The sequence below is a fragment of the Populus euphratica genome, unplaced genomic scaffold, assembly GCF_000495115.2.
Source record: "Populus euphratica unplaced genomic scaffold, PopEup_1.0 scaffold400.1, whole genome shotgun sequence".
Classification (NCBI taxonomy): domain Eukaryota; kingdom Viridiplantae; phylum Streptophyta; class Magnoliopsida; order Malpighiales; family Salicaceae; genus Populus; species Populus euphratica.
The window spans coordinates 179003-206361 of NW_011500288.1; the positions used below are offsets into that span (position 1 = coordinate 179003).

Consider the following 27359-nt stretch of genomic DNA (forward strand, 5'->3'; position numbering starts at 1 on the left):
ATTGATTTCAAAAGTGGCTTCATCAAGATCTTGATAAATGATGGTCTTTGCTTTATTGTCTTTCTTTCTATTAGCTCTCAGGAGTTGTTTCTATGCCTCTTATAATAAATCTTCTACTTCTTTGGACTCTAGTTTATCATAGCCATATTCCACAATCTCTATACACTCTTGTGAACCAAGAAATGCCTTCAATCTTATACACTAATTATCATAGTTGTCTTTGGTTAGCTTTGGGATGAGTGTTTATGCATTTTTTGTAGTCATTTTGTTCTTTGAATGACTATATCACCTTCTAAGAGTTGAATTTAGAGAAAGGACATTGTAGATAGATTTGGAATGCTCAAAATAGTAGGGAATTGGTTTGACTTGGTTGAAAATGGGTCAGAAATGGGCTGAATCGATCAAGAAATCAATTTTGGACGTCCAACGGTTCACTGGGTTTGAACCGAGAATATTCTAGGAATATTTTATCGACTCAGCTTATGGCTCGGCTTACACTGCTCGACTTGGTGGTGGCTTGCAGCTCGCTTATATAGCTCAGTTTAGCTTAAATATAGCGCATGTGTAGTCATCTTCTTCCTCGGGGTGTGTTGGCTGCGCATGGACTATAATAATAAAATTTCCAGCAGCGCATGTAGACTAGCTCTTGCTCCAATAAAGCTGATTTTTACACCAGTGAGTTCGTATGGATGAATACTACATGATGGAATGATCAAAACTAGTTTTTGACAACTTTAAAAAATCAAATGTATCCCAAAAATGCCTTTGTTTTCTAACGAACGGGGCTCTCATGTGGACTAGCTCTTGCTCCAATAAAGTTGATTTTTACACCAATGAGTTCGTATGGATGAATACTACATGATGGAATGATCAAAACTAGTTTTTGACAACTTTAAAAAATCAAATGTATCCCAAAAACACCTCTGTTTTCTAACGAACGGGGCTCTCATACTAATTGTTGGTAGGTGAAACTACTAGTAATTACTTTGAAATACTCAGAGGGGATCAAACACACGGTTTTATTTCAAAACAACAAACTTACAAAATACAAATAAAAAACTCTTAATACACACCCTCTCTTTCTCTCTATAGTTTCTCTATTTTCTTTCCCATGCATAATAACATAACCTTAACATCCTATTTATACAACAATTAAAAGTAAAAAAAAAAAAAATCAAGCTTCAAGTGGTGGTTGATAATAGAGAGTTACAAGTGGTGGTTGGTGGTTGATTGAGTTTACCACAACAGAATGAACAAAGTGAAAAAAAAAAAGGCACACCCTCAACTTCTTCTTTAATAGCAGCTCCAAAGCTTCAACAACGACTTTACTGTAAACAGAGCATTCCAAAGAGGAAACCAAAGGAAAAAGCTAAAAAAAAAAAAAAGAGAAAAACAAACCAAAGGAAAAAGCTAAAAAAAAAAAAAGAGAGAGAAAAACGAACAGCTAACAAAAGGAAACACCAACAGAAGAGGAATGAACAACCACAATGGTCTTGAGCCAAGGACAAACGATCGGGACGAACACAGATGAGGAAGACTAAAAAATCCAATTCGCCACCTTTAGCACTAGGTACACACATTTCCTTTCTTATTCTTGCAAATAAGCTTAGTTATTGTACGAAGGTAATTTAATTAATTTCGTCGTTAACACATGAAGAAATTCACATGTGCTTACGGTTGCTCAGTCGAGTTACTAGCCTTGCTAGGCTTGCTAGGTCTAGTCTAGTCACACTAACCAAGCTAGATTTAGCCCAAAAAATAAAATAAAAATAAAAATAAAAATAAAATTTTCTTTAAAAAAATTATTATTTCAAAAAAAATATGTGATTTTCTTGAATATTTTTCTATTGAATTTTGCTTAGTATTGATTTGTGTTTTTATACTGTAAAGATATAAATTCGGTATTAAAAGTTTTTGTTTTCATGCACACGACCAAGTATCTTAAAGAAAAAAAAAATCATATGATATTTTCATACAACAAAAGTTCATAAATATATATTAGCATGCAATTTAGCGTTAATAACTAGTTTATTAAAGTCATGAGAACTAGGCCAATATTTCAAACATTTCAAAAAAAAAATTTTGTTTTTTTTAATATTTGGGGTTACGATCTTATATATAAGACATATTCTGGATATTAAATTTTTTTGTTAGCATTAGAATGGTTAGGTTTTACCGATAAAATAATGATTTTTTTATTGAGAATGACTTTTCTTAAACCATAGACGAACCAACAACTAGAAAACACGACAAGACTTTAGACTTTATCAGATAATAAAACAATACAGCTTACCTTAGTTATTGTGTATTTGAAGTGCTAACATTTTTTCTTTACATAACTAGTCCTCATATCTTATTTTTAAAACTATTTAGAGTTTTTAATTACTAAAATATTAAATGGTGACTCCCATTATATCTATACAAAAATAAATGATAAGGAATTCTTGTATCTTCATTTTTCCTTATTTTTCCAAGATACCAATATTTAAGATTTGAGAATGAATTTTTTCACAGAATGAATTTTTTCACAGTAATGCTGCACACGTATGAAAAAAAGATTTGATAAAAGTAGAAGTTTCTTTGTCTTTTTTCTTCATGATTTGATTATACTATAAAAATCCATTCATTAAATAACACATGGAATTCTAGTTACTGTCCCTTTACCTTTACAAATCAAACTCCTAATTCACTTTTTTTTTATCAATCAATAAGAAAACACATTAAAAGTTCATAACTTTGATTTTAATTCTTGGTATTTTGTGCTTTATATGAAAATAAAATGGTAAATTAATCAAAACTCATTTTTATTGGTTTAAGTTTTGCTCTTAATTCTAATTTATTTATTGTTATCCCATTTCTCTATAATTCACATATCAAATCAAAACAATCATACTCTTTTTACAAGTACTTATAAGATTTGACTAGTTATAGTATGAGTATCATAAAATTTATCCATGTTTAAGTATTAACAATATTGTTATCCTATTAAATATTTAGAATTATACATAAATTATATTGGTATAAATATGTGTTGAGAGTATTGTAATCTAAGTCCATGGATTCAAAGGATTTTCTCTGCTACAAGAGTTATATAATGTAAGAATGAGATATTTTTTTTCTTTTTAATATTATTGAAGTTGGGGTATTACAATTCCCATCCTTCTATTTTCTCTTACAAATTCATACCGATTTAGGTTATGTAGTTATATAGATATTCTTAGGTAAAATTTAATTATTATCGCATGACTAAAAATATGAAAATAATTAGAATTAAAAAATAAAAAAAATAAAAAAGATGAAGATAAAACTTTGTTTAATAGTAAAGTATAAGATAAAGTACAAAAAATATATTAAGTATTAAGATTTTATTTAACATGCAAACATGAGCAGGATGATCAAATAAATATTTAGTTCCCATATTAACTTAGTACTTTAAGTAGGAAAAATCATTTAAATTAAAAGGCAAAAACTATTTTTTCCATCTAATGCTGGAGGCTTGACTAGTGGTGGAAATGCAGCCTGATTTTGAATGCACATTCGTGTGCCATTTACTCAAATATGTTACGTTTTCTACCAGATATATTATGATAATAATTTATTCTAACAATTAATAAGAACTAATAGAGAAGAGGAAATCATTATTCCAGTATTCGCATATCTATTGGAACAATACTATTTTTTTTTTAATTTTATATTTTTATATTAGATTTATTAAAAATTAAAATTTATTATTTATTTTGATTTTTTTTATACAAAACTAATATAATTTTAAAAAATATCTCAGCATTTAATTGATGTTTATATTTATTATTATTTACTATTTTTTATAATATTATTAAATAAGAAATAAAGATGAAATCATTGTTCCTCTCCTCACATGTTAGTGTCTATTAGAATAATATTTTTTTTATTTTTTTTTTATTTTTATATTTAAATATTAGATTTATTAGAAATTAAATTTTTTTATTTATTTTAGTTTTCTTGATATGAAATTATCATAGTTTTAGAAGAAAAAAATAGAATTGGATTGGTGTTTAGTTTTACAATATCTACTTTGTCCAATCATATTTTTAAATAAAAAAATAAAGGGAAAATTATTGTTCATAAGTAACATGTTTTTTTTTCTTTTTATTTTTCTCTTTCCTTTTCTTTTCTTTTTATTTTTTTTTCATTTTTGTATTTCAATATTGAGTTTCTTGGAAATTATACTTTGTCATTTATTTTGGTTTATATATATATATAGGATTATCATAGTCTTGAAATAACATCATGTCATTATGTTGGTATTTAATTTTATCATTGTCTACTTTCTATATCATATTATTAAATAAAAAATAGATCTAAAATAATATTATGAATTGAATTCAAAGATTATTTTAATTTATTTTTTATGAGGTTATCGTGATCTTAGAAAAATGTATAACATGAAGTTAGTGCTTGGTTTTTTTAGCATTTATTTTTAGCATATTATTAAATAAAAAATAATTATAAAAAAACCATAATTATTGAGAAGTAGACTTTATAATTTAATTCTATTTATTTTTTATGGGGTTATTATGGTCTTAGAAAAACATCTCGGTATTGAGTTTGTGATCAGTTTTGCAAGTATCTATTTTTTATTATATAATTAAATAAAAATAATTTAAAAAATATTCAACATAATGGAGTTAATAACTCAAATTACAAGTTTAGTAGGTTAATTTAGATTGACTCGGATTGATTTAATATGTTTATGTCTTAATATTTTTTTAAGAAACAATATCAATTTAATTTAAATCTTGAACTAGATAAAAAATATGGTTTGGAGGTTTCATGTTCGGGTTGCCAAATTGAGTTTAATGACATGGTTAAATAATTTTTGTTAGTATAAACATTATTTTGTACATGTAAAAAAACTTTTGATCCTGCCACAACATAGCATCATAGTGTGGAGAATTATCTAGTTGCATCTTTTATTGCATAGTAACACAACAAAGTTAACCAAAACTAGAATGGATATATATATTTTTAGGTTCTCAAGAGTTGCTATAATATTGACAAATGCACATGTAAAAGACCGTTGCAAATTTAAGAAAATTTGGCTTAGATGGCTTATGAAAACTATCTTCAACTTTTAATCAAAGTTATTTCTTATAACTAAATTATAAAAGAAATAAGTTAAATTTTAAATTGGAAGAATTTTTAATAAAAATAATTTAATTTTTTTTAAAGTATAAGTAAGAATTCATAAGTTAGAAATTTTAACTTGCTTTCATAACAAATTTTTATTTAAATTAAAATTCATTCCTAACTAAATATATTTATGATTTTTTCTTGAATCAAAAGTTAACCAAAAAAATGGAGGGGATTCTACTATGTATCTCTTCACATAATACTATTTACTTGAATAGTATTTTCTTTTCCTTTTTTTTATTTCAATTTTATTATGTAATATTAAATTTATTAGAGATTGAGTTTTATATTTTTTTCAATTTATTTTTATGAGGTTATGTTAGTTTTATAACCCAAACTACAAGTTTGACATGGTTTACTCGAGTTTTTCTTCTTTTTTCTTATTGTTTTCTCAATTATATCCTTTAATAGTGGGTTGATTCGAAATTAAGGTTATTGATTTGTTTTGGTTTGAATTCAATGAGATTATCTTTATTTCATAACTCGGGGTTACGAGTTTGACAAGTTAACTTGCGTTAATTTTAGTTATTATTTTGTGTCTTTTTTTAATAGAATTCTCAATTTCAATTTCATCATTCAACATTAGGTTTATTACGAACTAGACTTTATAATTTCTTTCAATATTTTTTTTATGATGTCATCCTAGTTTCTTGACCCGAACTGTGGGTTTAACGAGTTAACTCGGTTGACTCAAGTTTTTTTTTTTTACTTTTCTAATTGATTTTTTTCTTAATCTCATTCTTTAACATTGGATTAATTGAGATTTAAGTTTTGTGATTTATTTTGGTTTACTTTCTATGAGTTTATCATCATTTTATGACTTAGGTCATTGGTTTGGCAGGTCAAACCAAGTTGAATGGAGTTTTTTATTTTTAATTAATTTTTTTAACTTCATCTTTAAACACTAGTTGATTAAAAATTGAACTTCATAATTTGTTTCATATATTTCTATTGGGTTATCCTAATCTAATGACCTAGGTTACGAGTTTGGCATGTTAACCCGAGTTAACTTGGATTTTTTTGTTCTATTTTTAATTGATTTTTTTCAATTTCATCATTTAATATAGAGTTTCTTGAAAATTAGATTTTATAATTTATTTTTATTTATTTTTATAGGGTTATTATATATCATGATTTCATAATATTTATATAAAAATAAAATCTCTTTATAAATTTTGATTATGAGTCAAATCTTATTTTTTTTAGTTATTAGAGTTGTTTTGAATCTTGTCAAATCAATAAGATTACATCAAATCAATCCTCATATATTTAAATATTATTTTATATTAAAAAAATATTTAATCCAACTTGCAAGATATTAATCTTATCATTATTGTATTTTACTATAATATGTGAGGTGGCTACAAGTCGAGGGAAGGCAATACATGTTAGCTTTTGTCCTGTATGTTCTTCCCGTGGTAGCATCTAAAGTTTGGCGCATCGATTTTTTTCCACCCTGGCCCAGAGTCGACTTGGACTTGGATCCTTCTTCTAGGTTGTAAGAACTTTTTGGTCACAAACTTCAATGTGAAAATAGGAATGATGGCTATGATATTATAGTGTAGAGTAATTTTGAAAAGTATTTTCTCTCACCTGTTAACAGTACGGAAGGAATTAAAATGCTACCACTTGCATAATTGAATATAAGAATTATTAATTTAAGATTAGAGAAAGAGATTTATGTGCCTATAATAATATGTTTCAACCAACGCATAATAGACATGATAGCCTTTTGAGCTGTCAAATTGCTCATAAAAAAATCATTCAAGCGATTGTTGTTGATTTTAACCAAGAAAAGTGAGAATGGCAGCATGAATTTGCCCATCTTGCAATAGCATTGTAATCTTTATTCCATTTAAAGTTTTTCTTATTATTAAAATAAACTAATCGAATCAATATAATAAAAAGGATATTTAAGTTAATAGAAACTTTAAACCTTCCAAACCATGCAATAATCATAGATTTTCATTCAAAATATTTAGAAATTTAACTCTATTAAAACAATCAAATTTTCATTGAAGATTTCATTACTAATGTTATTATTCTGAGAGTTTTAATATTTATAAACCTAAAATTACATTTATTAATTAAAATTATTTTTAAAAAAATTATTAACATATTGTTGTGAAGGGAAAAAATTACATTTAAATATCGTTCATTTACTAAGCCTATTACTTCTAGGTATATGAATGTCATTATGAAGTGACCCCCCTTCCTTTCATATGACGACATCGCACTCAACGATCCCACATTATAAGTGAATACGTGTGTCTCAGGTGTTTGTTATTAGGCGACACCTAACAACTGGACCCCCTTTTCCTTGAAATGGCGACATCGTGCTCGACGATCCCACATTGTAAATGAATACATGTGTCTCAAGTGTTTGTTATTAGGCGACACCTAACAACTCATAATTCTTAGAAGCGCTACAAGAAGAACTAGTAGTGATTCTATGATGTGCTATTGATATTTTTCTTGACATTTATATAAATTAAAGGATTGAGGTACTGCAAATCATTTCTATTTAAAAAAATATTTGGCAGCATCTTTCCTATACGGGAGGCTAGCTAAAATTTTTGAACTTGCAAATACACAACAATTTAAATTGGATTGCCACAAACCAATTGATTTTATTTCAATTTATGTTTAATTTTGCTACAACCATTTGCGAAATCATCATAATAAGTTAATATAAACACATTATGTTTAATTTTGCTACAACCATTTGCAAAATCATCATAATAAGTTAATATAAACACATTAAACAATCTATAGTATCAATATTTCACATTAAAAACTATTCATTTATATTAACCATTATCTTAGCTATTTTTTTATTTTTTTCTATTTTCAAAAAAAAATTATTTTTCCTAAAATTAAAAATTGTTTGTTAACACCAACAAACCAATTAGCTAACCACATTAATAAGAAAAAATTAGAAATAATTTAAATGCCAAAAATCTATATGAAATCATTAAAGAACATAAAAATTAAAAATTTCCAATAACACTTATACAATTATTAATAACAAAAAAAATTTAAAAAAAAATCCATCAACATTTATGCAATTATTTATAGCAAAAAACTTTAAAAAACTAAAAAAAAAAACTTCCATCAAATTTATACAATTATTTATAATAGAAAAAAATAAAAAAATCCATTGACATTTACACAATTATTGATAATGAAAAAATAAAAACAATTCCCAAAAACATTTATACATTTATTAATAACAAAAAAAAAAACCACAAAAAGAGAAGGAAAAAGAAGAATATTATCTAAATGTTGAATTTTCCCAAGCCTAAAAAGAGAAAAAAAAATTGATCAAATCATTAAATAAATAGAGAATAAGAGAAGGAGAAGATATATCTGCATATGGAGAAGAAAATAGTAGAAGATAATGAGTCGAGGATAGAAAGAGAAAGAAAAGAAAGAGAAAGATGAAGATTTAAAAGGAGGAGAAAAGAAGTTGTAGAAGATGAGAATTATGTCCATCTATTTTGATTTTAGAGATTTTAATATTTTATTTGAGGTTTTTCTACTGATGAATAATTAAATATTAATATATTTAAAAAAAATTTTATCAATATCCGTTTGCAAAGTTGAATTAAAATTTTTAATTTAATAAAAAAAATTAGAATCCTACTAGCCATCACTTACTACTTTTTTTCTTCTACTAGTGATTCCATATGTACTAATCAATAATAAACAATGCAAGTAAGATATGAACAATACCTTAAATCTTGGAAAAATATCAACGTTCATTTACAATCAGTGATTTCATATATATTGATCAGTAATAACTAGTGCAAATAAGAAATGAATAGTATCATAGCTCTCGGGAAAAATACCGACATACATTAACAGTTGGTGATTCTATATGTACTGAATAATAAATAAACAATGCAAGTGAAAAGTAAAAAGTGAACAATATCTTACCTCTCAAAAAAATATCAAAGGACATTAATTCTCGGTGATCTCGTATGTATTGAACACAATAAATAGTGTTAGTGAGAATGGAACAATTGCAATGCTTTTTGAAAAATATTAACAGACTTCATTCATCGGTGTATCTTTTGTATTTTTCATGTCCGTCGTATTTTCATTCATGCAAAATAGTTTCTATTGCAAGATTGTATCTGGATTCTTTATGTATCCATCCCATAAATATTTAAAATCACTATAGCACACATAGCACAATAACACTAGTTCTATGTATAATAATAAAAATACATAAAATAAATGTTTCTTTATAATTTAATAATAAATAAATGTTATTATCATTTCATTAAAGTTAATTTTATCTAGAAATATTGCATTACAGTTTATAGCATTATACGTTCATATTGTGCAAATTAATAAAAATTGTTTTTGTTTTCAATTTCATCATTGTCATATCTATCATAATTTTCTATGTTGATTTTATCACTAATATTATCTTCATTGACATGTGTACGTCCACTAGTTCTAAAAACACCATTTAACTCCCCAATGTTAACATCAATAAAAGTATTCTTGGTGACGTGAAAATTTGAATTTTCTTTTAAGTCATTAAACAGAGCAACTCAATGTGGATCCATTAATCCGTCAAGTGAAAAGACATCATCTCCTACAATTAATTCATCGTTGTCATCTTGAACAACTTTTATATAACCCCTCGGTTTGGTTTTTATTATGGATAACCAATCAAATGTTGAAAGATCCTTTCTAAATGGAGTGTATGTGTAATAAACTTTTTATTATTGCTTGGCGAAAACAAAGATATTGTTGACGTTATGGAGTCTAGCCTTTGTATTTATTTCAACCAACCATGATGGAGATCTACTTTGATTCCTCTATCGATGGTATCATAACAATAACATTTGAATAAAAAAGACTATATTCTGCTTGCTGAAATATTGCAATTCAATGACCTCTTCTCATATCCCATGGTAATCAACTTCAAACTTATTAGAAGTCGATTCCTAAACATATATCTCATTGTTATATGACTTTTTAGCTTGACTATACACTTTAGTATTAAATACATCCATTAATGAAATATCTGCTATAGCACTTCACCTCCTTTCAAGACCAAAATATATTAAATTTAAAGTAACAATAGCATTCCCTCCCAAACAATAAACTTGATGCATAAATTACATCTTCATTACAATTAACAAGAAATGTGCAATGAAATTAAATATCCTGAGATATAAAAATAATTAAATAGTCTTTACATATGTTCTGAACCATGTTGAATTGTTCATCTTATAATCAAAAGATTTGAGATTCAATCAATTGTGATTTTTTGAACTATCAAAATTAAAGATGTTGCCTACAAGGAATTCATCAATCTATCAATTTATATGATAGAATAAGAGATAAATTATTTGAAACTAACAACATATGGAATATTATACATATTGAATAAAAGGTCTCAATTCATTGCTTGTCAGGTTATAAATTAAATATTATAAATGGATTTATCGACAGATTTAATTGACAGATTTAAATTCGTCGGTAATTTTATCTGTAAAAACAACACGTTATCATATTTTTTGGATTTTTTTTCCTTTCCTTCTTTTCTCACTGTAATTCCATTAGTATATACTAGGATAATATTTTTATCAGGATTTACCAATACATATTGTGATGGCATAATGGGTCAAAAAATCACCGTAATTTACCAACAAAATTTTTTTGTTGGTGTGTCTATATGTATTTGTCAATTTTCTAATTGTATTATATTATACTCTTTAAAAGTTATAAAGTAGAATGTTTATAAAATAAGAAAAGATTTTTAAAAATCCAAAACAGAAACTAAACTAAATTGAATTCTTAAAGAAACGATTATTTAAAATTATCCAAAAAAATTTTAAAAACCATTTTAACTCATATTTTATGAATATTTTAAATAATTTAGGTAATTTACTCCCATCTAGAAAACAATTAGTCAAAATGGTGGATTCAATTGCTTTTTTTTTTATTAAATGAAGAAACGCCACATCAAATTTAGAATAAGTTACACAAAATATTTTGAAGATATTGAAGAGTCACACCTCTTGATCTTGAAAGTTGTAGTGGGGATTATTAACAAGGAATGTATGATATTATAGTGTAGAGTAATTTTTACTCGAGTTTTTCTTTTTTTTGCTATTTTTTTTAATTTTATTTTTTAATATTGAGTTGATTTAAAATTAAGCTTCTTGATTTGTTTTGGTTTGAATTCAATAACATTACCCTTGTCTCATGACTCAAGTCACAAGTTTGGTAGGCTGACTTGGGTTGACTCAAGTTATTTTTTTTATATCTTTTTTTAATAAAATTTTTAATTTCAATTTTATCATTTAACATTATGTTTATTGAGAACTAAATTTTATAATTTTTTTCAATATACTTTTATAAAGTCATCCCAATTTCTTGACCCGAACCACGGGTTTGACCAGTTAACTAGGTTAACCCAGGTTTTTTCACTTTTCTAATTGTTTTCTTTCCTTCAATTTCATTATTCAACATTGGGAGAATTGAGGTTTGGGTTTTGTGATTTATTGTTTATGAGGTTATCCTCATCTCATGACTTTGGTTATTATTTTGGCGAGTCAAACGGGTTTACTAGAGTTTTTTTTCCTGTTTTTTAATTATTTTTTTAATTTCATCTTTAAATATTAGGTTGATTGAGAATTGAATTTTATAATTTGTTTCGATTTTTTTTATTAAGTTATCGTGGTTTAATGATCTAAGTTGCGAGTTTGACATATTAACCCGAGTTGACTAGGGTTATTTTTTTGTTCTATTTTTAATTGATTTTTTTTTCAATTTAATCATTTAATATTGAGTTTATTAAAAATTAAATTTCATAATTTATTTTGATTTATTTTTCACGATGTTATCATGTATCATGACCTAGCATATGGGTTAGTTGAATAACCTGACATGAACCGAATCGATCTAATATTTTGTTATCTTAATATTTATATAAAAAATCTCATGGTTATTAGAAGACAAATCATATTTTTGTTAATTATTTATATGATCTTTAAGCTTATTAAATTAATGAAATCATATCTGATCAATTATTGTATATTTAAAAATTATTTTTTACTGCAAAACATATTAATAATACCTAAATATATTAAATATCTTTTTATATTAAAAACAACTTGCAATGTAACAAGCGAGAAAATAATCTTATCATTATTGTATTTTATTACATAGGATGTTTGGCGGCTGCAAGCGGAGGGAAGACAATAAATGTTAGCTTTTGTCCTGTGTGTTCTTCCCTTGGTACTATTCAAACTTCGGCACATAGATTTTTTCCACGCTGGCCCAGAGTCGACTTGGACTTGGATCCTTCTTCTAGCTTGTAAGAACTTTTTGGACACAAAACTTCAGTGTGAAAATAGGAAATTAGGAATAGTGGCCATGAATGAATGGGTTATTTGTTTTTTAAAAAAAAAAAAAAATTTAAATTTTTTTATTTTTTTAAATTAATATATTTTTTGTGTTTGTTTATCATTTTAATATACTTTCAAACAAATTTAAAATATTATAATATAGAGTAATTTTTAAAAGTATTTTTTAATTTATATTGATTTTTTGTATTAATACACTAAAATTATTTTAAAATTTTAAAAATATTAATTTAATATTTTTTTAAATAAATTTTTTAAACCACTTATAAAAAATAAGTGTTAATGCAAAAACAAACCATCACTATAATACTCGGAAAAACTGGTCCATGTTTCACATCTAAACAAATATCTGACTTCTATAGTCTCTCAGCCGTAAACAATACGGAAGGAATTAAATGCTCCCACTTGCATATTTGAATATGAGAATGATTAATTTAAGATTGGAGAAAGAGATTTACGTGCTTATAATAATATGATTCAGCCACTACATAATAGATATGATAGCCTTTTGAGCTGTCAATTGCTCATAAAAAAATCATTCAAGAGATTGTTGTTGATTTAAATGTAGAAAAGTGACAATGGCAGGATGGCTTTGCCCTCCTTGGGAGGCCTATAGATGATAATTGTTCTTACCAAACAACATACAAGTTGCAAGCCAATCCTGGGCCTCATGGGGAGTTCTCAAACTTCAATCCCTCAACAAAAAAATTGTTTCCTTACTGTTTTGTTCTTGTTTCTTTCAACTTCAAGTGCCCAGAACGTTTTGCTAAGAGGTTCATCTCTATCAGTAGAAGATGATTCAGACATCCTTACCTCACCAGATAAAACATTCTCTTGTGGATTCTATGGGATGGGACAAAATGCTTATTGGTTCTCTATTTGGTTCACCAATTCCAAAGACAGGACTGTGGTTTGGATGGCCAACAGAGACAGACCTGCTAATGGCCGAGGTTCAAGAGTTTCTCTACGACGAGACGGGGCAATGGTCTTGACAGATGTTGATGGCTCCATCATATGGGAGACTAACACCACCTCCACTGATGTTGGAAGAGCAGAGCTTCTGGACACTGGTAACCTTGTTCTTAAAGGCCGTAATGGTACGAATCTATGGCAAAGCTTTGATTTTCCTACCGATACACTTCTTCCAAACCAGTTATTTACAAAGAGGACAAAGCTGGTTGCTAGATTGCATAGCGGGTCTTATGCCTCTGGATATTTTAGTTTCTTTTTTGATAATGATAATGTGCTGAGGTTGATATATGATGGTCCTGATATTTCAAGCATATACTGGCCTCGTCCTGATTTTAATCCATTCGGAAATGGTAGAACAAATTATAATAGCAGCAGAACTGCGGTTTTTGATGAAATGGGCCATTTTATATCTAGTGATCAGCTCCAGTTCAGTGCTCCTGACACGGGTTTATTAAGGATCAAAAGGAGGCTAACAATGGACCATGATGGGAATCTCAGGCTTTATAGCCTGAACAATGAAACTGGATTGTGGGTGATATCATGGCAAGCTCTTTCTCAGCTTTGTAATGTTCATGGAATTTGTGGGATAAACTCGATTTGTGTAAATACACCAGACCCCAAGTGTTCATGCCCACCTGGCTATGAGATCACTGAGCCTGGTAATTGGAATAAAGGCTGCAAGCCTATGTTCAACAGCACTCTTTCACAGTCTCAGCAAGTGAAGTTTGTGCTGTTGCCCCATGTAGATTACTGGGGATTTGATCTTAATTACAGTGCATCCACTACATTTGACTCCTGCATGAAGCTCTGCTTGGGGGATTATCGGTGTAAAGCATTTAGCTATAGGCTAGATGGGGGACAACTTTGCTACACAAAAGGCGTGCTTTTCAACGGTTACCAGTCTCCAAGTTTTCCAGGCAATATATATCTGAGATTGCCAGTGAGTTTTGAGACATCTCAACTGGGTATTCTTAATGGCACTGACCTCATTTGCCAGTCTGCAGAATCAGAAACAACGATCGGTTCTCTTTCTATGTATAACTTCAACAATAAGAGGACCAGATGGGTTTATTTCTACTCATTTGCTTCTGCCATTGGATTTATTGAAATTCTCTTTGTAGTTTCAGGTTGGTGGTTTCTTTTCAGAAAGCGTGGTTTGCCAAATTTGGCGGAAGACGGATATCATGTGGTATTAAGTCCATTTAGGAGGTTTACTTACTCTGAGCTCAAGAAGGCGACGAACAACTTCAAGGAAGAGCTGGGAAGGGGAGGTTCTGGAGCCGTATATAAGGGCATTTTGACAGATGAAAGGGTTGTAGCTGTGAAGAGACTGGAAAACATGTACCAAGGGGAAGATGTATTTTGGGCAGAAGTGAGCACAATTGGAAAAATCAATCACATGAACCTGGTGAGAATGTGGGGATTCTGTTCAGAGGGCAAACACAGACTCCTAGTCTATGAGTACATGGAATATCAATCACTGGACAAGCATCTATTCTCTCCAACGTTTCTTGAATGGAAAGACAGGTTTAAAGCGGCCTTAGGGATAGCTAAGGGTTTGGCTTATCTTCATCACGAGTGTTTAGAATGGGTTATACATTGTGATGTGAAGCCAGGAAATATTCTTTTGGACAGTGAATTTGAACCCAAGATTGCAGATTTTGGGCTTGCCAAGTTGTCTCAGAGGGGTGGCAATAGCTCTGACTTCTCTCAGATTCGAGGAACCAAGGGTTACATGGCTCCAGAGTGGGCTACAAATCTTCCTATCACTGCAAAAGTTGATGTTTATAGTTATGGAGTTGTGGTTCTAGAGATAGTGAAAGGAATCCCACTCTCAAATTGGGTCATAGAGGGCAGGGAAGAGCATGATGAATCAGATCTAACAAGGTTTGTCAGGGTGGTGAAAAGGAAAATTCAGTGCGGAGAGACCTCTTGGATAGAAGAAATAGTGGATCCAAGATTGAATGGTCAGTTTAGCAGGAGCCAAGCAAAAACGATTGTTGAACTTGGCATGTCTTGTGTAGAGGAAGATAGAAACAAGAGACCAACAATGGATTCAGTAGTCCAAGCCCTATTAGAATGTCAAGATGAATCTTAAACCCAGCTTTTGGACAGTCGGTAATTGCTTCAAATTGTAATTTGTTAAGCAGTTTCCTTTTGGAGTTTTGGCTCTAAAGTGATTTTTTGCTTCTGTCATCGAATAACATTCATGTCGTTAAAATTCTACCGTGCCGTATTCCCTACAGCATCACACTTGACATGATTTAGTTTGAAAATGTCAACCTGAAATTGCTATGATTTTCTGTTAAATTTGAAAATGTCTCAACCGGAAATAAACAAAATGGTTTAGTACTCACTGACGGAGTTCGGGCTGGTGCTTGCTTGAGGCAACCGTGGCTTTAGCTCTGCGTCGAACCTAAAAGAAAGAAAAGAAGGAAAAAACACAGCGCAGCTGCGGCTACCTTGGTAAAGGAAAATATTAGTATATTTCTCACTTCCCACAAGATGAGTGAACAAACAAAATGATATTTATCCTCTTGCCACAGCAACCTCTAATTCCACATTGGTGCAGCAAAGTTTTTTTTAATAATATCATCAAAATCATCTAGCTTTGGAATGAGAAGATCAAACGCCACCAAAAAAAAAAAAAGACAATCAAAATATCAAATGCTTCTCAGGTTCAATTAGAGAATGGGTTTTCCACAGTATTGTAAGTGACAATAAAGATTAGTTAGTTTTATCCAGAAAAGCACGAGAAAGCAAACTGTGGATTCCATAATAACACATCTCTAATTAGGATTTGGAGGATGTTACATGATACCAAATGACTTGTATACATCTTATCATGGCATGTCTTCTCTTATTGGACCTGTTTTAGTATTTTACATGTAATAATCCAATAAATGTTTTGAAAGTAAATAAATAATATATTTGCATTTGAACGACCATGGTACCCAGTGACCTACCCGTTACTGAACTAGTGAACCTTAGGCCCTTGGCTAGGTCAAGGTTGAGCTGGGTTTGATAATCCAACTCACCCAAAGGACCAAAACAGGCAAAACCATATTTTCAGGCCTTGAAATGTCAAACTCAATAGTCTAGTTTAGTCCCCATACATTAATTTATGATCTTCAATTCAGTCCTCAAACTTGCAAAACTTGCAATCACAACAACATTTGAGGGATGGTCAATTGCAAAGATCTTGTACATATTACAAACCATCAGTGTATTCAATTTTCCATGATTGGAAGTGAGTTTGGAGGTTTGAAGACTGAATTGAAATATGTGCGCGCGCTTTGTGTATATAGAAGCTAAATGATGTTATTCGCTCCAGCACCAGATGGCAAAGACATCAGTGATCATATACAATCTAATTGAAAAACACAAAGACAATCACAGGCTAAAGAAATAATGTTTTCAGAACATTAATTTCAACAATTTACTTTGTCTTTGCCTTTTAGTTAGTCATTTAATTAAACAAACAGTTCCAGTGGCCAAAATTATATTGTAAAGGTTTCTCCAATGTAAAGGACGCAATTACAAACATTCAGGGGACAACGTTATCTGCAATGTTCTGATGAACTCTGACTCAACTTTTTGTCATCCACAGCATCAGCAAGCGTATCTGAAGATTCATTTTTTGGCTTCCCTGAATCATAAGAGTAAAAAGCATTTTAATTTTTCTATCTACATAAAAATATCACTCAATGAAGCAGATGAATTTGCGGGCATGAAAATCAACAGATTCGGTGTCATAAGGCTCAGCACAAAGTTCTGGCTCAGTTCCAGATTTGAAATGTGTACACACCAGGGTATACATTACTTATCACAGATACAAATAGACCATATGATCAGGCTCATTTCTAGGAACATATGGAAGACATATACATATAGTTATGTATGTTTGGCAACTTCTGAATACTGTGTCTTTAATAGCGCTTGGAACTTAATGGGCAACTTCTGAATATTGTGTCTTTAATAGCGCTTGGAACTTAATGTGGGGCACAAGTTTTTTTTAATAATATCATCAAAATCATCTAGCTTTGGAATGAGAAGATCAAACGCCACCAAAAAAAAAAAAAGACAATCAAAATATCAAATGCTTCTCAGGTTCAATTAGAGAATGGGTTTTCCACAGTATTGTAAGTGACAATGAAGATTAGTAGTTAGTTTTATCCAGAAAAGCACGAGAAAGCAAACTGTGGATTCCATAATAACACATCTCTAATTAGGATTTGGAGGATGTTACATGATACCAAATGACTTGTATACATCTTATCATGGCATGTCTTCTCTTATTGGACCTGTTTTAGTATTTTACATGTAATAATCCAATAAATGTTTTGAAAGTAAATAAATAATATATTTGCATTTGAACGACCATGGTACCCAGTGACCTACCCGTTACTGAACTAGTGAACCTTAGGCCCTTGGCTAGGTCAAGGTTGAGCTGGGTTTGATAATCCAACTCACCCAAAGGACCAAAACAGGCAAAACCATATTTTCAGGCCTTGAAATGTCAAACTCAATAGTCTAGTTTAGTCCCCATACATTAATTTATGATCTTCAATTCAGTCCTCAAACTTGCAAAACTTGCAATCACAACAACATTTGAGGGATGGTCAATTGCAAAGATCTTGTACATATTACAAACCATCAGTGTATTCAATTTTCCATGATTGGAAGTGAGTTTGGAGGTTTGAAGACTGAATTGAAATATGTGCGCACGCTTTGTGTATATAGAAGCTAAATGATGTTATTCGCTCCAGCACCAGATGGCAAAGACATCAGTGATCATATACAATCTAATTGAAAAACACAAAGACAATCACAGGCTAAAGAAATAATGTTTTCAGAACATTAATTTCAACAATTTACTTTGTTTTTGCCTTTTAGTTAGTCATTTAACATATTTACAGCACATAATTTTGTTGCGATCAGAAAGTGACACTAATATAGAAAGTGACTTAAAAGTGCCTTACCTGATTTCTTATTTTTCTTGGATGAAGCATTTCTAAGCTTCTTGTTCCGCCCTTTCCCTGCCTCAACAAAGATATGATTGTACTTCTCTAATACCCTTTCCTTTTCGTAAAGTAAGCCTAGCATCTCATATGCATCTGCCACTTTTTGCACTATGGATTTTTCTGGAGGTTGACGATCAAAAGCTTCCAGCCCTTTGAAAAGCTTTGCATCCAATTACAACAACAAAGCCAGGTTAATCCAACGTTTAGAAGCGGTCAGTTCAAACAATTTATGAAAAAAGAAAAATGCTAATCTAAGATCAACCTATAACCAACTAAAAAAAGACAACACATGACAAATCTAAGGAATGCATAAATACAGTGATTTAATAGCACTGAATGGCAAGACAGATATTCCTTTCTCAAAGATAAACAACAACATGAGATGAATTTTGTAGCATTTTTTCTCCTCCTTCCACATACTTTTTAACCAAGGATAAAATCTTCCACATCCTCCAATTCATTAAATGTCAATGTCCAACAATGTCTGTTCACTTTAAGCTACAAATCAGTAAAGTTTTGCTATATTCTTGGGATAGAATAGAACAAATATCACACTCTACAATGATGGAGCTTTTCAGTGACTTCAAAACAACATCTTAAGTTTTGTTCTATTTCCTTCCTTAAGTTTAGTTGTACGTACAAGGAGTTGATAAGTAAAAACATAATGGTTTTGTGTATGAGCAACTCTCTACTGTTTTCATTCATGTTCCAATGCAGCTACCTCTACAATGATGGACCTTTTCAGTGTCCTTTACTGGAAAATAATGTGTACAGAGAATATTCAAATTGTTTTTCTAGCATTAGATTATGAATTTATTGAAAACCACAATTTCCTACAGAACAATGGCAAAAGTATGGTATGCAGATTGTGAGTGATAATTGCCCAGTAAACATATTAAACTCATTACACACATCTGATTTTCCATGTCAAGAAGCATGTGGCATGCTGCAAACCAAACCTTTATGAGATTCTCTAGCATGTTGTTTCTGTAGTATATAGATATCATGCGATTACATAGCTGCCATGGCACGGAATGAAGATCTCTACCAATTTTCTTCAACCAAAACTCATGTGCTTCTTTTGCTCTGTGGTCCATATCTAATGCTCGTATAAACTGCGAATAAGTTCCCATTGTAGTTCCCTGCCCCTTGCTGAGCATCCATTTAATAACCTTTAGAGATTAATAAAATATGAACAGATCAAATAATGCATAATGCTAAACAATAACATTAATAAGTAGCATAACAAAGAATATTAAAACATAGTAGCATAACAAAGAATATTTTAACAAGAACATAGAAACATCACTCATGAACATGTTGAAAGCCAAGTTGACAAAATTACTTTACACTTTGATGTTGTCAAGCTAAAAAAATATAAGGCAGGTAGTCACTATAGCTCATGGGTTCATGGGTAGCTAAGGCGGGTCTTGGTAGTGTGCATAAGACTAAAATTACCAACATAAAAAAGAAAATAAACCAAACTGTATCCAACATTCTCTAATGACACTAAATGATAACTACTCACTAAGAGCTGAAAGCAGACTTTTGCAAAACTATATTAGGAGTTTCCCACAACACATTCACAAATATCTTTAGAAAAGAAAACATAAAGCAGCTTATTAATTAGCAAAAAACCAACTGCAGCTATCCCCATGCACCAATGCAAGGAAGGTCTCCAATATCTCCTGATTATACTTCCATGATTATACTTCCAATTCTTTGGCCTCTTCCACTTCTCAATATGTTTCTTCATAAATCTTCTACATTATCCTTGCAGACCCCAAGTGTTTTTGTGTCACCTAAGAAATACATTTATCTAAGCTGTAGTACTCAAAGGGAAAAAAAAATACTCGTAAATCCAGGTTAATCTCTTAAACCCACAATCTAATAAGTTCTAGACCCGGGTTCAACCAGGACGTTTAACACCCAACCAATTAAATATTAAAAGATAAAATCATAAAAAAAAATCAATTTAAAAAAAAATGCAAGGTAAGAAAATAGCAATAAAAAAAATAAGAATCAAATTTAATACAAAAAAAAAAAAACTCATGAAAAAGGAAATTGTAAAACAAAACAAATTTTAAAAACCATCTTAAGCAAAACAAATAGAAACCAAATATTACATGAAAAAATTTATGGGGGATGAAATTGAAAAAAAAAATCCAATTTCATAAATTATTCAAAATAAAACAAATATTAATAATAAAAAAAATAGACCATCTTAAGGGGAAAAAAAGTGAAAGGCTTTTCTGAAAATTTGGAAGTCCATCACAAAAATTGAGGAGAGGGAAAAGGAAACAAAAAAGAGTCCATGCGTGCCAAATTGGAGACAATTAGACTACACGCACCACCTAGGCATGGAGGGGCCGCTGAGACGCTTCGGTTACCACCTCAAAACTAAACCTTCAGCCACTAGACAGCACCACACACATTGTCAAAACCCTGTAGTCATTGTTCACACACATCCAACTTTTTTTTTTATAATTTCCTTATTTTGCAAATGGCCCAATGACTCCTAATGAAACCCAAGAATAATAAAATAACCAAATTTAAAAGACTAAAGTACCCCTAAACTAAAGGGCAAATTGTTTTAATTTGAAGGGAAAGGAAGTAATTTAATTATGTTTAAATTAAGTAAAAGACTAAAAAGGCCATGAATGTTAATTTCGTTTTTTTTTTTTTTACAACCAAGGATAAATTATTATTTTCACTGTGAAAAAAAAAAGACCACAATGAACCACTGACCCCACTAGTTAAAGACTAAAGTACCCCATCAGTCAATCCATTAACTTTTAGGGGCAAAATAGTAAAAATATTGTTCCAATCCACAGTGTTTTGTGTCTTAAACTACAGTGAATCACTGACCCCTTTAAAATTTTTATTAAAGTGAAGCATTTCTATCATGTGGATTATGTGGCTGGAGTACAATTTGAAAAAAATTTACCACTCTTCACCAAGGCAACTCCTTCACTATATAATAATCTTTCTCATCTCTCAACTTCTTATGAAGTTCTACATCCAGGGGCTCTCAAGGAATTGCATTAGATGAATTGTGAAATGCTACCGGTCTTCTTTTTTTTTTATTTCTTTATCTAGAAGCAACTGCAGCTGTTATTTTAACCATGTTTATCTGACATTCCCTTGAATCCTTTTTTCTAGATGAAGAAAATTATTACCAAATGAGAGAGAAAGAGTAAATGAGTGAAACAACAAGCTTCTCAAAATCTAACCAGGTTAATGCTTTTTAAATGACATTTTTCCTCAAGTCTAATTGCTGTTATTTACATTGCCTAATAACCTAATAACACAGGGTGGTTACAGGGAAACATATTACACTAGATCAATTGATATTTTAGAGAAAAAATTTGCTCATTGACTCAAGTGCATCACAGTCCAAAATCTTCTATTCTGGATTTCCGATATGAAATAGGGCACTGTTTATACAACAGTGAGGCATAAAAGAACCAGTTTCACAATAAAAGATATGTACATTTTCACAATTATGGTATATAAAAACCAGCTTCAACAAGTTTTACGACATAATCCCAATCCATGATTTACCAAGGGGTACATGTAGCCAGGCACCAATTTTTGGTCATGTATTTCAGAGGAAACATGGTATCGATTGCACATTCAAATCTCACTAGTCCACGCTCTTATATCTCATTAGGGTAGCAAAAAGAATCAGGATATGGTCACACTCACATCATACAACTGCCTTTACTAGTGGCCATCTTGATCAACCAAAACTCACTCAAATAGGAAAACACTAAGTGGTGAGATATGATAAAATGGAAAATAGAATGACTATGATAGCACAAACTCTGATCAACAACTCTATCACAAGGTTTCTTAAAAGAGGAAGAAGAAAAAAGAGTGTTTTAACCCCTTATTTCTAGATAGGATAGCTTACAATAGAATGCAAAACACTGAGTAGTCAGATTTGATAAAATGGGACCACAACAGCTCAAACACTTATCGGTAATCGTATCACTAGGTTTCTCAAAAAGAGGAAGAAGAAAAGGAGTGCTATGCCAAAAGGCTTTAACCCCTTATCGGAAGAACATCAAGTTCATCCAGCAGGAATAACTCAATCAATTTCCAAATGATCAATGAATCACTTGCAATAAATCACATAAGTTTTCCACTGAACTCAAAATATCAGATATATATGGCTTTTGAGAAAACTTATTGTAAATATTTGAGAGATATACAAGCACTAGGAGAGGAGTGCTAAAAACATGAATTTTTAAGTAGATAAAATGACAGATTTCTGTTTATGTTCATTGTTTTTCTTGATGTTCATGTAGTGCATAAACACCATCATATTAATACACTTAATCCTCCAAAAGTCCATTGTTTTTCTTGATGCTCATGTAGTGCATAAACACCATCATATTAAGAAAAGCATGCATCCATGTTAAGGTTGCATAGAGGAGAGGGGGAGAGAATATCAAACCTGAACAATTCTATGCCACTGCTGTTCCTTCTCAAGAGCAATCAATACCTGCTTAATTGATGCAATAGGAAATTTTTGCTCCCATGCAACCCAGGCATCAAGAGCACCATAAACTGCATCCTTGCTGTCATTTAGATCTAAAAGCTGCATATATAAGATTGTGTTGTCATACTCTAACTACATAGTCCAAGCTACGTGAAACAAGATGAATGTTTTTGGACATTGATAGCATATAGAAGCACTCAAAAATCACACCAAAATTAAGCAGTCAATACCTCATAACTGTGAAAACTACCATGCAAATGAATAGCGATTGGTAATTTGGACTTTGTGTACTTACTGTGGTAATGAGAAATTTGATCTTATCCTTCTTGGAGACATTGTCACCAATTTGGTTTCTCCTCAGATTCTGCCTTGAATTTCCATCACCGTGAACTGACTGAAACATTATTACATGTATTTCAGGAGATTAACATCAATCAAAATGAAGCAAGAGCAGCAATTATTTTGCATACCTGTAACAAAGGCGAAGCTGCTACAGAGGCAAAGTGTGTGTTAGATATTATCATTTGAGCTTCAATTGTCGCTTTGAAGCTAAAATTCAGCAAGGTCTGCACCCTACCCACTCCTATTCTCCTTAAATGCCCAATCTGAATCATCAATAGAAGATCGAAATGAAGTTTAATTGAAGTGAGAGTAGTAGTAACAGCAGAGCAGTGGTTTCATGGATAACAAGTGAAACAGCAGCAAAGTAAGTGGCCATTACAGTAAAAGGGAGAGAAGACTGAACCTTACTGAAGAACGAAGGAAACATTGCGTAAGATTGAGAATGAAAATTGCTAATAAAAAAAAATTGAGTTAAGACGAGCCCTAAACTATTTTCTCCAAAATATATCAAACAAACCAGCATTGTTACAGTGAAAGCACAAAAAAACAAAACCTTGCCTTGTTTATACAGAGTTCGAGCATGAATTTCAAGTCATAAGAAGATTCATATAATAATTACAAGCACAGGTGGAGCCTCTGCCTTAAAAAAAAAAGAAGAAAGAAAGAAAGGCCATACCATTGCGGGTTTTGGCTGATTTAAACCCTGAAACGAATCTTAATCACCTACTCTGCAATCTTAACAACTCTACTAAGTCCCTCCAAATGTTTCTTCTGCGAGTCCTGGTTGTCGTGGACTCGTCGTCCTGAAGCTTGAAAGTTGGTGGTAGAGGCGCGGCTCCTCTTGTTGACGGAGGCTCGAGCCAAGACGGTTTTTCATGTGGGTCGCGATTGAGGATGGAGGAGACCTGGTGTCTTCGAGGATTTTGATTTTGTTTATTATTATTATTATTATTGTAAAATTTCGTTTTTACATTTTATTTCTATTTAATTTATATAACACTTTGGTGCAAATAAAAAAAAAATAACAAAAAGAAATCTAATATACTTACAAGATTATAATTGTATCAGCTGTCGTCGCATGAAATTATTCCATTTAATAAAATTTCTAGAGTGCAGAGAAACGTTACCTAAAATATCCTACATTAAAACCTAAGATTATTCATCTCATGCTACTGTTACTCAAATAAAAATTATCAAATATACGTTTATATACAAAATATCCTTGTTTGTTTTGTTTGTATTTCAAAAATAATTTAAAATTTTTTAATTATTTTATTTTAAATAAATATTTTTTAGTGTTTTTAAATTATTTTGATACACTGATATTAAAAATAATTTTTAAAAAATAAAAAAAATTATTTTAATATATTTTAAAATAAAAAACATTTTAAAAAATATCTCCAACTATAATCATACTATTTTTATAATACAAATATAATATATTTATTTAAATACAATAGGTATTTTATTTACATAACATATAGTATTTTTTACAAAAGTTTACCTAATGAAAAATTAGAACAATATCAAAAATTTTGGATCAAGATCTTCGAGATGAATGTGAATTACCTGCAAAAACATGTAGAATTATAGTGTCTATATTAATTTTATAAATATCTATTATTACAAGTATTATATATATATATATATATAAATGTATGTATGTATATATGTATGATCCAATTTTAACTATAGGTATAATTACTAATGTCATATAATACTTCAACATCTTTCATTTTTCACAATGAAAATTAATTATCTCTTTAGTTTAATCACACGAATTATATCATTTTCTTTATATATAATTTCTAATTCATTGCCTACTTAACCATTTATCTTATCCCTTGTAACAACCTAACTTGTATTTTCTAAAATATTTCTTAATTTACAGCAATATGACTGTTGCATCTTTGCAAGCTATTCCTTCTCATTAATATTAAAATATTTTATATATCAATATCTATCATGATAATCAACTTATTTATTATAATATTTCTTATTATTACAATCAACTAATTACTTCATTATAATTTTTATTATTATGATGAATTTATTTTTATGTAATAGTCCATAGAATTGCAAATAATTTTTTTATATATATAATAGTTCTCGACATTGTAATTTACTCATTATTTATTATATAAATCAAAATTTTATTTATTTTTTATCTACCATCACATCTATTTATTCACATTAGCATCCATTATTATTTTTTCTAAAAAATTATGAATGCTCCACTTTTTGTTCACCAATCTTATTCTTTTTTTTTTCAAACATCTTATTATATCATTTTTTTTTACCTACCCAAATCCATTCATTTTCTTAAACACCTCATTTAGTCATTTTATCTTAACAATGCATTTATTTTTTTCAAGCATTCTTTACATCACCTTTTAGATACCAATCCATATATTCATTTCTTTACATATTTATTATGTTATTGTTGGCTACTAACTCAATCATCTCAATCAACATTTATTTTGACTTAAAATTTATCTATTTCATTTAAGCATTTGATCAAATATTTATATGTAATTTAATCCACCTTTTTTTCATAAAATTTTCACATTCATAACCTTTCTAAATTCATCAACAATGAGTTACATTTCATAACTCAAGTTTAAAAACAACAATCTAAACATGCAAAATTATCAGCATGATATAAAAAACCAACTCAACCACTTCATCAACACCTATTCATGCTCAACATTTTATAGTTCCTAAACTAACTACTCATGACTAGCCACCCATGGTTTAAAAATCCATGTTTGGCCTCAAATTCATGATTTTTATTTAATAATTATACCATTTCGAAACACTAAATTCATAGAATTTCATCAATCTAACAATTCCATAATCAACTTCACTACGCTAACTCATTATTCACTTTCCTACTTCAATTTTTCTCACCTAGTTAATATTATTTCTAACACAACATTCATAAAAATATAATCAATTTACATTTTCATAATCAAATCAGTTTTTCATTCCCTTTTTAATTTACCAAGAAAAATGTGAAATCAATTAAAAACACGTCTCTTAACACTTGTAATCAACTAAATTAAATGAGTTTTATTAAATCTCACACGTCTTCTTCAAAAGTTAATTCTCTCTCACTAACTTCCTAAAGTTTTCATTTGTTCTCTGTGACAACATGAAATCTCTTACTTCTCTCTAATTTAAAAAGCCTTTTGATTTTATTTTTGGTCCAAAACCATACCCCCTAACTCTTTCCTTATAGTACTTCTTTGCAAGAATAAGAAAAAAATAAAATATAAAAAGCAAAGAAAATAAAAACTCCCCTCTTCCCTTCTTTCTCTAGGTAAAGGTTTAAAGATACAATTTTTTTATTCAGTTACTATTTTACTCTTGTTTTCATGCTACCACAACTTATTATTTTCTTGTAGACACATAACTATAAGTATTTTTTCGGTGTTTTCTATTTTTTTTCAAAAGTTACACTATTAATCATAGGGTTTACATGCTAAAACTTGTTATTTTCCATTAAACCATATTAATCTTAGATATTTTATTCATGTCTACTTATTATTTAAGGTCAAACTTTACATTATTAAGCATAGGGTTTACAAACATGGACACAGTTGTCAAAACTAGAAAAGAAGTTGAGGCAAATCATGCTTTTAAGAACATGCTAGTGAAATTGCTTGGTGATATGGGATTTCTATATGTGAAAGGTTTGATATAGTTCAAAATATCTTGTAAAACATCTTTTAAAGGTTTAATATTCTTCACATTGTATTGACTTTAGGACCTTTTCCTTTCAAAAAATTAAGAAATATATATATATATATAGCATTATTTTAATGGCATGAGTTTAGCTTTAGCATGTAGAGTCTCTTATTAGTACTTAAATTTCAAGTCTCTTATTAGTACTTAAATACCAAGTATCATATCCTTAACTAATAAAAGCATTGCCAAGCTTAAATT

At 29.7% G+C, this 27359-nt stretch overlaps 2 protein-coding genes across 5 annotated transcripts in view; one reads left to right on the forward strand and one right to left on the reverse strand.

Annotated features, from left to right (window-relative positions):
- Positions 1 to 15762, forward strand: part of LOC105113235 (putative receptor protein kinase ZmPK1) — a 35294-nt gene extending 19532 nt beyond the window's left edge. The window contains exons 1-2 of one of the 4 annotated variants that reach the window (XM_011009325.1): positions 6869 to 6943; positions 13150 to 15762. In XM_011009325.1, coding sequence (XP_011007627.1) covers positions 13183 to 15636 — 2454 coding nt within the window. In that variant the 5' untranslated portion in view covers positions 6869 to 6943; positions 13150 to 13182 and the 3' untranslated portion in view covers positions 15637 to 15762. Of the gene's footprint in view, positions 1 to 6868; positions 6984 to 13063; positions 13114 to 13149 lie in introns of those variants that run through there. The other 3 variants (XM_011009327.1, XM_011009324.1, XM_011009326.1) reach the window with 3 other exon arrangements.
- A 1261-nt stretch (positions 15763 to 17023) lies between these two features.
- On the reverse strand, positions 17024 to 24368 carry LOC105113237 (pentatricopeptide repeat-containing protein At4g18975, chloroplastic-like). Its single transcript, XM_011009329.1, has 7 exons — positions 24088 to 24368; positions 23540 to 23674; positions 23365 to 23463; positions 23025 to 23168; positions 19522 to 19734; positions 18521 to 18722; positions 17024 to 17187 (listed from the first exon to the last, which is right to left on the reverse strand). Exons 1-7 carry the CDS (start codon positions 24088 to 24090, stop codon positions 17099 to 17101), a joined length of 885 nt encoding a protein of 294 aa, XP_011007631.1. The 5' UTR covers positions 24091 to 24368; the 3' UTR covers positions 17024 to 17098.
- Between the last annotated feature and the right edge of the window lie 2991 nt (positions 24369 to 27359).